This window comes from Rattus rattus, chromosome 4 (assembly GCF_011064425.1).
Source record: "Rattus rattus isolate New Zealand chromosome 4, Rrattus_CSIRO_v1, whole genome shotgun sequence".
Taxonomy (NCBI): domain Eukaryota; kingdom Metazoa; phylum Chordata; class Mammalia; order Rodentia; family Muridae; genus Rattus; species Rattus rattus.
Window position 1 is genome coordinate 163,102,119 of NC_046157.1, and position 13,107 is coordinate 163,115,225.

The window sequence follows — 13,107 nt, forward strand, 5'->3', positions numbered from 1 at the left end:
TATTTGACAGTTGTCCATTTCCCCACAGGTAGAAGAAAGACCGGACAAAGACTTCGCTGAGAAGGTAAGGATTTCTGTACATCTCTACCTTAGGTTAGTTATTAAACTAGACCAGGGTGAGCCTGACAGGAAGCCAGTTACTTGGTGTTTAATAAAGTAAGTGAATGGCTGAGGCTACTTTTTTTTTCTTTTTTTTTTCGGAGCTAGGGACCGAACCCAGGGCCTTGCACTTGCTAGGCAAGCGCTCTACCACTGAGCTAAGTCCCCAACCCCATGGCTGAGGCTGCTTAAGTGGGCCACACAGCTGATGTCATATCCCCAAAGGTGAAATATGAGGGATGGCAAAGGGCCCATGGCTAACTAGACACCTGTGAGGTATCTGAATGAGCCTTTTTGTCACTAGCCAGAGCCCCACAGGAGACAGTCCAGTAGAGAAGCTGAGTTAAAGAAAAGGTGCTGGGGGCTGGAGAGATGGCTCAGTGGTTAAGAGCACCAACTGCTCTTCCTGAGGTCCTGAGTTCAAATCCCAGCAACCACATGGTGGCTCACAACCATCTGTAATAAGATCTGATGCCCTCTTCTGGTGTGTCTGAAGATAGCTACAGTGTACTCGTATACAATAAAATAAAATCTTTATTAAAAAAAAAAAAAAGAAAAAAAGAAAAGGTGCTTTGGGGCCGGAGAGATGGTTCAGCGGGTAAGAGTGCTTGCTGCACAAAAGTGGCAACATGAGTTCAGATCCCCAGCACACGTGTAAAAAACTGGGTGTGTTCACACTTACCTCTAACCCAGTACTGCATCTGGTCCTCTAGTCTAGACAAAATGGTGGGCTCCAGACTCAGTGAGAGACCTCATCTCAAGGGAATTCAGTGAAGAGTGATTGAAGAGGGTCCCTGACAGCCTCTGTTGGCCTCTATACTGTTCCATACACATGCACACATGCGCTCACCTTGTACATACCACACATACACACACACTCATACACAGACATGATCACCTGTGGAAGCTTAAATGGAAAGTAAAGGTTCTGTAATGTTCGATGTGTTGGTAATTTTGGTTTTACCTAATCACATGTGGTCTTCACCCATTCCAGGGCTCCCGTAATATGCCCAGCCTGTCTGCAGCCACACTGGCATCTCTGGGCGGGACTTCCTCCCGGAGAGGGAGTGGAGACACCTCCATCTCCATGGACACCGAGGCATCCATCAGGGAGATCAAGGTAAAACAACTAGGCTCACTTGGGACTTGACAGAACCCCTTGGAAAATTAGTCTTTGATTTGCAAAGTCTTCATTTGTGAGGTTGAAGATCAGTTCCATCTCCTAACACTGGACTGAGCTCGGGCAGTGGGAAGCCGGCTTTTCCTGACTGTGCACAGCAGGGAGGAGCATGAGTCCCCCTCTCTGGCCATGGTGCTGTGCTCTCTCTCCGTAGGCCATGCCGTCTTCCACCATGTGCTAACACATGGATGTTTCCTTTTCATTAGACACTGGGACATTCGGGTCCCCTATCCCCCCATCCTTGTCCAGGACCACAGAGATTTCCTATCCTCTAGTATCTTTCCCTTGCCCAGAGTGTGTACCCTCCCTTCTGTCTGTAGCATGCCTTTGGTAGACTCCATCACTGTGCTAAATGGTGGTTTTCCTCTTAGTAGAACACAGACGTTATTCTCTGTTAAACCTTTGACACCAAGGATGGCCCCATGTGTTTGATGACCCCCTCTGTACATTGGAGAGACACATGGCCCAGCGCTGTTGGCTAATTTAGTACTACGTGTACTGTTGGGTAACTGGTGCGACTGTGTCCCGAACAGGGAAGGATTGAGGGTAGGTGACCAGAATGTCGTGTCCTTCAGCGAACAGAGTCAAGTCAAACAGAGGGTGCAAGATGGCTGGGTTTGGCTGATTTTGTGGGAGAGTTTCCTCATACTCAGATCCAGTTCACAGGGACCAGCTCCTCTGGTGGCGACTAAACAGTCAGATGACATTTGCCAGGAGAACAGGAGAGGGCCTGGGGCAGCTGCCGGTGTTGGACCTAAAGATGCAGCTACAGTGCTTTAGGAGAGGGAGGAGAGGGTTTGGGTTTTGGGTTTGTTTGTTTTGCTCTGCTCCCCTAAAATGCCCTGTACCATTCCCAAACATCTTCTGCTCCAACGCTGCTGTTTTCCCGATGGGCTGGAAGGGGGATCATTGCGGTCCTATTTAGACTCTGCGCTTGGGCGTGAATAACGTTCATTCGCCTGGCAGGTGTTTGCAGGAGACTCGCTCAAGGCAGATACTCTCCCCGGGCACCAGGCACAGAGAGAGAAACAATGTGGATATCAAGGGCTCTGTAACTGGGATGAGCTGGTCTCTGCCCCCAGCAGCGCACTGTTTCTGTGGTGTAAGAAGACAGGGAGCTAAATCACTGTCAGAGCTCTTTTGGCAACTTGTTGTTTAAGGTTGTTTGTTTATTATTATTATTATTATTATTATTATTATTATTATTATTATTATTATTACTTGGGAGGGGTGTATTAGTGCCACATGTGTGCAAGGTGCCTGCCGAGGCCAGAAGAGGGTTAAAAAGAGCCCTTGAAGCTGGAGTTACAGGTGATAACAGAGCCATCTGACTTGAGTGCTGGGAACTAAACTGGGGTCCTCAGGAAGGGCAGCAGGCACTCTGACCCACTGAGCCGCCCATCCAAGCTCTGCCCCCACTTGCCTGATTTTTGTTTTTAAGATTTACTTATTTACTATTTATTTTTTGTGTATGGGTGGGGGGTTGCCTTCATGTATGCCTGTGTACTATATGTACACCAGGATCCCACAAAGACCAGAAGAGGGTACCAGATCTCCTAGAACTGAACTTGCAAACTGAACTTGATTGTGGTGTGGATGCTGGTAATCAAACCCAGGTTCCCTGCAAGAGCAACGAGCCCTCTTAACCAATGAGCCGTTTCTCCAGCCCTGACGTCTCGCCCATTTTAACAGTATATAAAGACATGTGAACTACATAAATTTTAATGAAACTTATTTTCACTTTTCTTTAACACCTAATAAGATACAAAAGGAACCAATGTGATGGACCCTTAAGAAAGCCATAGTGGTGTGTGTGTGTGTATGAATGTGTGAGTGAGTGTGTGTATGAATGTGTGTGTGTGTGTGTGTGTGTGTGTGTGTGTGTGTGTGTGTGTGTGTGAGTGTGTGTGTGTGTGTGGTTGTGTGTGTGTGTGTATGTGTGTGTGGTTGTGTGTGTGTATATATGAATGTTGTGTGTATGTGTGTGTGAATATGTGTGTGTGGTTGTGTGTGTGTATATATGAATGTGTGTGTGTGTGTGAATATGTGTGTATGTGCGCACGCGTGTGCGCGTATGCTCTGCCAGTTTTCTTTCTTTTTTCTTTTTTTTCTTTTTTCTTTTTTTCGGAGCTGGGGACCGAACCCAGGGCCTTGCGCTTGCTAGGCAAGCCCTCTACCACTGAGCTAAATCCCCAACCCCCCAGTTTTCTTTCTTACATCATTTGCCTCTCGTGCGTTTCCTTCAGGAACTTAATGAGTTAAAGGACCAGATTCAGGACGTAGAAGGCAAATACATGCAGGGATTGAAAGAGATGAAGGTACGGCTTATGGAAGTGTGAGACTGTGACACTAACCCACCTTAACTTTAAAAGGCCTCACAGAGGTCCCCGAGCGTGCTCACTGTGAAGGGCTCCGGCTGCGGAAAGTGTAGGGTCATGGGAATTCTAACACAGCATGCGTCTGTCTTCTTTCCGATGCAGTGTCTGAACATAGTGAGTCCCCAGTGGAGAAGGTGATGGACCCAGCCCCTGATGTGGGATGGTACTCAGCGCCCTCCCCCTAGGCTTAGAGCCAGAGTCTCACTTTAAAAACACAGCAGACAGACACTAGAGTTTTGCTTCTCTTCACTCACGTACAAGTGTCCTCCCAGTTCGCTTTGCTGAGCCCACTAGAGCCTCCTAACGCACGCGCTTTCAAAGCATCCGGGTTATTGCATGCTGTCGACTTTTCCTGGGGGGAACAGCATCTGAGAGTGTGTGTGTGCACAGCTCTCGGACTGTGAAGGACATTGCCATGCCAACAGGAAATGTACTGCCCCTGTCCTTAACAATGCTGAAGGTGAGCAGGTGCTTCAGGGAGCTGGTGCCAAGGCACACGGCAGCCATATCTGTGACAAGCTCAAGAGGATCAAGCAGTAGATACAGATCAGTTACTGCTTCCTCATCTCCTCAGAAAGGGCCCAAGGAGTCATGTAAACTCCATAGCAATATGCACTGACAGACAGGTGGCATAAACCACATACAAATTCATCATGTTCATAATCATTTCAATATAATAGAAAAACGAAGACCCTGGCTTTCCTCTCACCTCAAAAATGGAGCTGCAAATCAACCTGGAGCCAACGATACCACTTTGGGTTGTCATGGTGTATACCCATAGCGGGGACCAGTGCTGGAGTCCATAAGGCTTCTTCACAGCTCTGACTCTTGAGCTGGCCTCTCTAAGGCTCTGGGTAGTTGAAGCTGGCAACTGCCCCCCTCTTGCTCTCTGGGCTTCACTCTCCTGACATTTAAATTTTGGAGCCTGCACAAGTGAGAGCCAAGTTTGGGCACTGCCGATATTATCTTTCCCACGGCTGTCCTTTCAAACAAATGACCTTGGTTGTTCCAGGAACTACCCAGTAAGACCTGTGTACCTTGTTTTATTTCCCATGAGTCAGAAATCTGAAATGTCCACAAACCCCTTCCTGGTTCCCAAGCCTGAAGTGGGCGGAATAGCAGTGGCTTGTGGCAGGGTTTTATTTCCATCGGTAACTGGCTCGTTCTCATTGAGTAATGACTTCAGAAACCCACTGAGCTGCCACGACGGCCTGTGGTAGGAAGATTCTGGCTGCTGAACCAGTCACTGGCTCTACTGCCTCCCCCAGTAACCCCCGTGTCCCACATGCTTCCTTGTCTTAACAAGAAAAGAGATTGTTGTCTTAGTTACTCCTACGGCTGACAAAAGCAACTTAAGGGAGAAGGGGTTTGAGCTCACAGTTCAAAGATACCAGTCCATCACGGTAGGGACGTCCTGGTGGCAGGAGCATGAGGCAGCTGGTCACCGCACCTGTGCAGTCAGCAAGCAGAGAGCAAGGAGTGTTGATGCTCCCTTTCTCCTTTCTGTGCAAGCCAGGATTGCCACCCAGGGGTGGCCCACATTTAGGGTGGGTCTTCCAGGCTTAATTAACACAGTCAACATAATCCCTCACAGGCAAGCCATAGGCTGTACTTGCTCTTCCCTGACAGCTAAAAGGTACTCGTTCTAGTGATGGGACACTGAGAAGGTGTCTCCGTGCCAATGGAAAGAGACTTGTTCTCCTTTTGCAGGACTCTCTGGCCGAAGTTGAGGAGAAATACAAGAAGGCTATGGTCTCCAACGCCCAGCTAGACAACGAGAAGACCAACTTCATGTACCAGGTGGACACACTGAAGGACATGCTGCTGGAGCTGGAAGAGCAGCTGGCCGAGTCTCAGAGGCAATACGAGGAGAAGAACAAGGTAAGCACGGCCCGCCCGCCAGCCCGCCAGCCCACCATGTTCAGGAAGGGTAGGGGGACTGGGTAAATACTATGTACATTATATTTTTAAAGGATTCTTATTTTTGTTAATTATGTATGGTTGGGGGTGGGGGTTAGGTGCACAAGTACACTGGCTTGTGGAGGCCAGAGGAAGGTGTCAGTTCCCCTAGGGCTGGGGTTACAGCAGGTGTCCTTTATCTGTGGGTTGAAACCCTTTCACCGGGGTCACATATCAGATATCCTGGGTACCACATCACAACTCGAGGAACTGTCTTAAAGGGTTGCAACATTAGGAAAGTAGAGAACCACTGAGTTACAGGGAGTCGTGAGCTGCCTGACACGAGTGCTGGAAATCAAACTCAGGTCAAATACTGTGAGGACAGCATTTGCACTCAACTGCTGAGCCATCTCTCCAGCCTGCGTTTATGTTTTTTAAAGCAGTGATTCCCCACTTGTCCGGAAAGCCCAGAGTCTGAGAGTTAGAACACTGTGCCTTTGTTGTATATGTGTTACATATGCCCTGTGATCCCAGCATGTAGGAGGCTGAGGCAGGAGGATTTCAGGTCCAATACCAGCTTGGGCTGTGTAACAAGGCTCTGTCCCCAAACAAAACAAAGCAACCTCAAGGTTGGGGGAGATAACTTGCTCTATAAAATGCTTCCTGCACAGCGGAGTTCAGATGTCAGCATCTATAGAGGCACCTACTTGTAATCCTGGTGCTGGGGAGGCAGAGGCAGGGGGATTGATCTCTGGTGTTTACCAGGTAGCCAGATTAGCTTAATCAGCTATCTCCTGACCACAAGAAACCCTTTCTCAAAAACCCAAAGTGGGGTCTGGAAAGACAGCCCCAGGGCTTAAGAATGTGCAGTATCACACAGGGGGCCCATGTTTGGTTCCCAGAACTCATGTGAGGAGGCTCACCAGCTCCTGTAACCCCAGCTCCTGGAGCCCTGATGGCTGTAGCCTCAGGGCATCCACACTCAGGTGCACAGATCCACACACATACACACAATTAAACAATAATAAAATAAAGCTTGAAAAGAAAAGAAACATAACCTAGGTAGACAGCTCCTAAGAAATGACACCCAACCCAACTTCTGGCTTCTATACACCCATACACATAGTGTATGCACACGCGCACACACACACACACACACACACACACACACACACACACACACACAAATAGCCACGACCACATATGCAAATGCATGTAAAACTCAGAAATCTGTGCTCTTTTCTGAGTGACTTGAAATGTTAGTATGCATAGTTTCAATGTGTAAACTAGTTTTCATTAAAATAGTTTTACTAGAATATTGGCATTTTGCATGAAAATAAAACAACCCTGAAAAGACATGTATATGAAAAGACAAACATGTTTAAATAATGCACAACTAGGTGCTTCCAGATTTTCATGCTAAAATTCATTTCCTGCCTTTGATTTTGTGTCGGCTTCCTAGGGTGTTAATGACAAACATCAAAGATTTTAGGAAAACCATATTGTTATTTTTACTCATTTGGAAAAGGCACATTAGTTACTCTCTTTCGATAATCATACCTAAGCCCAGAGAAGGGCAGCCTTGCGTGTACCTCAGGATCCACTGAGACTCACACGACAGAAGCGGTTTTGCTCTTGCACTCTCCCGGCCTTCAGCCCAGTCCTGGGGATCATAGAAGACCCCTAGAAAAAGGCCCTAGGATGTATCATAGCAAAAGAGGAATTTTGGGGGAGGGGGATGGGATAGAGCAGTTTCTGGATGGGAAACCAGGAAAGGGGATAACATTTGAAATGTAAATAAAAATATCCAATAAGAAAAGGGAAAAGAAGAGAGGAATTGAGAAACATCCGTTCATCGCCTACACACACTCCACAGATTAATCTTAGACAGGGAGACTGTCCAATTGCCCCCTATGGAGGGCAGAGGAATGAGTTTGTGTTATGTGTGCCTTGGAAACAGCAATGACATAGCAAAGGGATGTTTGTCCTAAGGGGAGTGTGGCTCACGAGAGCATGAACCCCGTGACAGGAGTATGCCATTGAATCGCACCCTCAGCCACCGTTTCTCATCCACAGGAGTTCGAGAGGGAGAAGCATGCCCACAGCATCCTGCAGTTCCAGTTTGCCGAAGTGAAAGAGGCCCTGAGGCAAAGGGAAGAAATGCTCGAAGTAAGCAGCCTCTGCCTTCTTCCCTTTCTGTTGATTCCTTGCTGTCTTAGCCCAGGCTAACACAAGATACTGCAGACTTGGTGTCCTTGATGAGTGCCTATTCCCTTACTGTTCTGGATATCAGAGTCCTGGTCTTGGGAACAGAGCCTTCAGTGTTCAATCTGAACACGCATCCTATCTACCCTGGGGCCCACCCTCAGACATCATTCAACCTTAATACTTCTGACCTTATCCCCAAACACTAGTCACCTTGGAGGCCGGGGACTCCTTTGCTTAAAGTCCAGGGTTGGGGCTAACTTTCGTCCCTTGAGGAACTGGCTCCTCCCACTGGTAAAGTCTCACTCTGGTGCTCTTGTATTTGTCTTGGGAGATGTGGAAAAATGCCCCGCCCCAAGGTCCACATCCTACTCCCTAGAAGTTGTAAATATGGGGAAAAAAAAAAAGATTTCAAAGGTGAGATCAAAGACCTTGATCATCTGCGTGGCTCTGACGTAATCACAAGGGTACCCACCAGAGGGAGGCAGGTCAGACGCTGAGGTGGGAGCTGTGTTGACAGCAGTGGGGGTTGGGGGGTGGGGCGGTTAGAGTTTGTAAAGAATAGAGAACTGGAGAAGACAGACTATTGATCCTCTCCCCCAGAAGACTTTTTCCAAACGCTCTCAGAACCGTAAGAGTACATTTATGTGATTTTGGGAGAGTCGTGGTCATTTGTTACAGTGGCTGTAGGAAGCTGGCACAGGTATGTGCCGGGTAACATTCTGATCTACAGTGGGACACACGGATGACAGTGGTCCTGTGGATTATGTCACTTAGTGACACTGAAGCCATCATCTTCACACTCTATGACGTTTGCAAAACGATGAGCTCACCTATTTGCACCGTCTCTGTTTCTCAGACTTCTGTCCTACAACCAAGCTGTATGACTGTACAGGGTTAGGTTTTGTTTTTATAACATAATCAGGACTGTAATTGGTGGCTCTGAGGTAAGATATCACCCAGGCTACTGGGGCTAAGAGTAGAACAAAGGAAAATTCTAACATGCTGATCTGGGGTTGGTGAGATGAGATGCTTGTCGGCTGCCTACTGGTCAACCTCCGCACCCTGGTCATCCAGCACTGACTTCTTTTCTCTGCTTAACCCTTTGTCTGCTTTCTCTCTGTCTGTTCCTTTCCTCAGGAAATCCGACAGCTGCAGCAGAAACAGGCGGGTTATATCAGGGAGATTTCTGATCTTCAGGAAACAATAGAGTGGAAAGACAAAAAGATAGGGGTAGGAGTCTCAAGCCTTCGCCAAACGCTGCCAGGGGGTGGGATGCTCAGCAAATGAGGCTCTTGCAGAAGCTTTGGTTTGGAAAATCGTGTTTGCATGAGTGCGTGTGACCCTCATGTGATGCCACATGAGTAGCCTGTTGTCCACCCCGGCTTACCCAGGCGGATGGGACCACAGCTGGGTATGTGGAGTTGTCTCCCTCCCTGAGGCACCAGAGCAGCCTAAGTGCAATGCAGGCCATGCAGTGAGAGAGGTTCTGCGTAGCTCAACATGGAGGATCAAACTCCAGATTTCCCTCAGGGTTATGGGATGCTGTAGGTGGCAGAGACCTTGCCCCACAGGCTTCCTCTGAATCCCTCTCCATCCTCAGCAGAGAGGAAGAGACAGCCCGTCCACATTTAGGAGTGAATAAGTGGGAAGAGTGGACCCCACCAAGTCACTGCTGACTCAGTAGCACATGGTACCTAAAAACCAACTCAGGTGACAGGGCCCCCAGTACAGGTCCAGAGGTGATCTGTCACATCAGAAAGTTTCACAACAGGGAGCCCCATCATTCAAGCCGTGGCTAAGAGACTGTTCCTGTGTGTGGGCGTGTGTGTGTGTGTGTGTGTGTGTGTGTGTGGGTGTGTGTGTATGTGTGTGGTGTGTGTCTGTATATGTATGCACACACGTACAAACATACTTTTCGAAAACATTTTTTAGACAACAAATACACACAGTCAATGTCTAAAAATAGCTTATGAGCAAGGGACACAGTTGCCAGGAATGTGTAAACACAAGGGCCCTGAATTTAGTCACCAGACCAGACATGGTGCCCCATATCTGTAACCCTGGCACTGGGAAGGCGGGCTAGAGATAAGGACATTCCTAAGGCTTGAGGACCAGCCTACTCAGGGAACTCCAGGACAGTAAGAGACTCTGTCTTTAAAACAAAGATGACGGCATTTGATGAATGACACTTTGTACTGTCCTTTATGACGGCATTTGATAAACGACACTTTGTACTGTCCTCGGAGCTACAGAGACACACGGAGACCTGTGCACACGTGAACAAGAACACAAACATGAAAATATCTAAAAATGATTGAGTAGGGTTCTTTAGCCACCATTCTGCATTTATCTCTCATTAAAGGGACTCTGCGATTCCCGTTAGCTCTCCAGCCCCAGGTTGTAAGATGCAGAGACAGGGCCAGGCAATGTTGGTACACACCTTTAATTCCAGCGCTGTGGAGGCAAGCTCCAGTCAGCCAGGGCCACACATTGAGACCCTATCAAAAAAATAGACAACACCCCTCTCCGAAAGGAGAAAAAAAGAAAAGAAAGCCAGGCTAGACAGTAATGGGATACCCTGGAGATATGGCTCCCTCCCCACATGTGAGGCCCTGGGTTCAGTCTGCCATGCTGCAGTGAGAAAACAGAAGGCAGAAATGGAAGTTATGAAGCAGCTTTCCTCTCTAGCATCCCTGGCTTAGAAATGCTTATGTGCGAACAGTAGCTGGTCTAGCCTGGGATAAACCCAGCAGCGATTTTTTTTTCCACTGGTACCCCGGTGGCAGTGCCTCCCTAGTCCCTGCTTCTTACCTATCCTGCTATCTGTGCTAATCTCTCCCTCTCTCCTTCTCTCTCTCTTCCCCGGCCGACCCCTCTCTTTCTCCTCTGCCGCACACTCAGGCATTAGAGAGACAGAAAGAGTTCTTTGATTCCATAAGGAGCGAACGAGATGACCTCAGAGAAGAGACAGTCAAGCTGAAGGAGGAGTTGAAGGTATGAAATAAAGTGCAGCTTAGGAACAATGACAATGACAGCTTAGGTTCCGTGGGTCTGGGGCCATGAGCAGCTGGCTCTGTTCTCATCACTGTCCTGTTAATTAGTTCGAGCTTTCAATGAACTGTCCCTGGGAAGCAGGTGATGTCAGTACCCATATGTGCTTTTGCCTGGGACTATCGGTGTTCACAAAATGAACAGGTCTGCCAAAGTAGATCAGATTTCTAGCTCGGAGTTTGGTGTTTATCTAGATATTTTCTTACCCTCATTAGAATGTACGGACTTCCTTGTTTAAGCTTCTTGTCCAGGACTTTCTTAGTTGAACAATATCTGGGGTAAGTGGAGGGAATCTACTTTTCCACCAGATCATTGCAAGGACAAGTTTCACATCTTGTAAGTGGTCTGCCAAGAGGAAACCAGCAGGCAGTCCTGGGTGGGTTCTCAGACTGCCACAGCAGTAGTGCTGAGGGGGGTGTGGCTATGGCAACGTCCCAACTGCCCCCAGACACACATCAGTGTCATTTCCCGAGCTCCCCAGTCAAAGTCGGAGCAGGTAAGTAACAGGATACGGGCTTAGAGCTGAGACCTAATTGAGGCTCCTGGTCCAGGCTGTGTGCAGCAGTTGAGAAAAAAGTGCTGTGAACCAAGTAGACAGAGAGGAAATACTCTGCAACTGAGGCAGGCAGCTGTTTTCAAGGGGCCGGCCATCTCCTCCACACAAATGATCCTTTTGAGGATCCAAAGCATCCTAAGCCCTGAGAATGCCATCTTTATGCAAACTGCTTTCTGTCTTTCCACAACACTTACATATATCCCTTTCTTCATCCTGGTCTCCCTTTTTAAAGACAATGGTCAGAGTTTCTAGTGAAAGGTTCATTTTCTTGAAGTTCTAACTTTCGTGGCAGCCCACAGGTCCTTGCCCTACTTAGAAGAAAGCCTTTTTAAAGTATCCAGTTTCAGATTGGAACACACAAGGAGGAAGCCACTGCAGATCTCCCTGCGTTGACAAGACCATGAACCTGGCACCTAGACACTTGTCCATCCCTGTACAGTTAGCATCCACATCAGGAGAAGCAGCATCCTTTATATAACTGACATAGTTTAGCCTGGCCTCACTGAGTGTTACGTTAAATCTCTCTTTGCTCCCAGAAACATGGAATAATCCTAAATTCAGAAATAGCCACCAACGGAGAGACTTCGGACACAGTAAATGATGTTGGTTACCAAGCGCCCACGAAGATAACAAAAGAAGAGCTGAATGCCCTCAAGGCAGCGGGGGAAGGGACACTAGGTAAGAGCTTTGCCTTGGCCCCTCTCGATGTTTGGTCAGCACTGACTCATCTTCGTACACTATCAGATCGGAGTGATTGTCACTGATCGATTAATAGTCACGCGGCATGCCCTTCATTCTGTCACCTATAGTAATTCTCCCGGACAAACCACGTGATCACCCACGGTGCTGTGTAGCATGCGTTTTTGTCTAGCGCTTTCCACCAATGGCTCGAGGACACGTTTCTTTTTCGCTTTTCGAGGCTGAGTAGAAAGAGGGTAGGCTTAAAGTCGAGTGCTAGAGTCGAGAGTTCCATTTGGGTTTTCTCCGGATGCGTTCCAATTACGACCTTCCACTTAACCTTGTAAGGGAGTTGTCCGGAGGTCAAGAACCGTGGGGGTGGGGGCTGCGAAGTGGATGAGCAGGCCATATTTTCCCGCCAGCCGGGCACAATCAGGCACCCACCATACAAACATTCGGAGAGTGTGAGGTGCCTAAGTGGGACACAGGACACCTGGTGATGGCACCTGAACTGCTGTCCCCACCCTCAGGATGGAAAGCAGCCGCAGTAGTGGGGTTGCTCCTTGCTGTACGTGGGGTGTGCTCACAGGAGTCGGAATTCACCCACCTTATTCAGAACGGGCTTCCTCTATATGCCAGCCACAGTTTTAGCGTCTGTAAGAATACATACAATTGGGAAATTTAATGGATCGTAGGGATATTTCCTGTAATTTTTATAGGTGAAATGATTTATAAATTAACACTAGCCCTAAATTGTGGCTCTGGGATAAATCCAGTTGCTAGTTCCTTTTCCAAGGCTCTGGAGTCTGTGACCATATTGCAAGACAGAGGCTCTTGTCTTCTTGGTGTTTGTGCCCATGTGCAAGCATGGAGGCCCCAGCTTCTCAGGACTGATTCCTGGGTGCTCCCACGTGCCCTTGTGATTGTTAGAGCAGCGTGCTCTTACCAACATGTGATTTGCCAAAACAGGAAGAGTGCATAGTTTCTACCATTCCTCCGGGACAGCCCCACTGGGGACTGGTCCTGCTGTTCTTAATCTCCATGTACAGTTGACACAT

General features: G+C 48.1%; 1 protein-coding gene across 14 annotated transcripts in view; it reads left to right on the top strand.

Moving 5' to 3' along the window:
* Lrrfip1 (LRR binding FLII interacting protein 1) overlaps positions 1–13,107 on the top strand; it is a 128,742-nt gene that overhangs the window by 100,920 nt on the left and 14,715 nt on the right. For 8 of the 14 annotated variants that reach the window (XM_032901607.1, XM_032901609.1, XM_032901608.1 and 5 more), the window contains 7 exons: positions 29–64; positions 1,094–1,219; positions 5,368–5,538; positions 7,633–7,725; positions 8,902–8,994; positions 10,666–10,758; positions 11,908–12,049. In XM_032901607.1, coding sequence (XP_032757498.1) covers positions 29–64; positions 1,094–1,219; positions 5,368–5,538; positions 7,633–7,725; positions 8,902–8,994; positions 10,666–10,758; positions 11,908–12,049 — 754 coding nt within the window. Of the gene's footprint in view, positions 1–28; positions 65–1,093; positions 1,220–3,525; positions 3,598–5,367; positions 5,539–7,632; positions 7,726–8,901; positions 8,995–10,665; positions 10,759–11,907; positions 12,050–13,107 lie in introns of all 14 variants that reach the window. The other 6 variants (XM_032901616.1, XM_032901617.1, XM_032901621.1 and 3 more) reach the window with 3 other exon arrangements.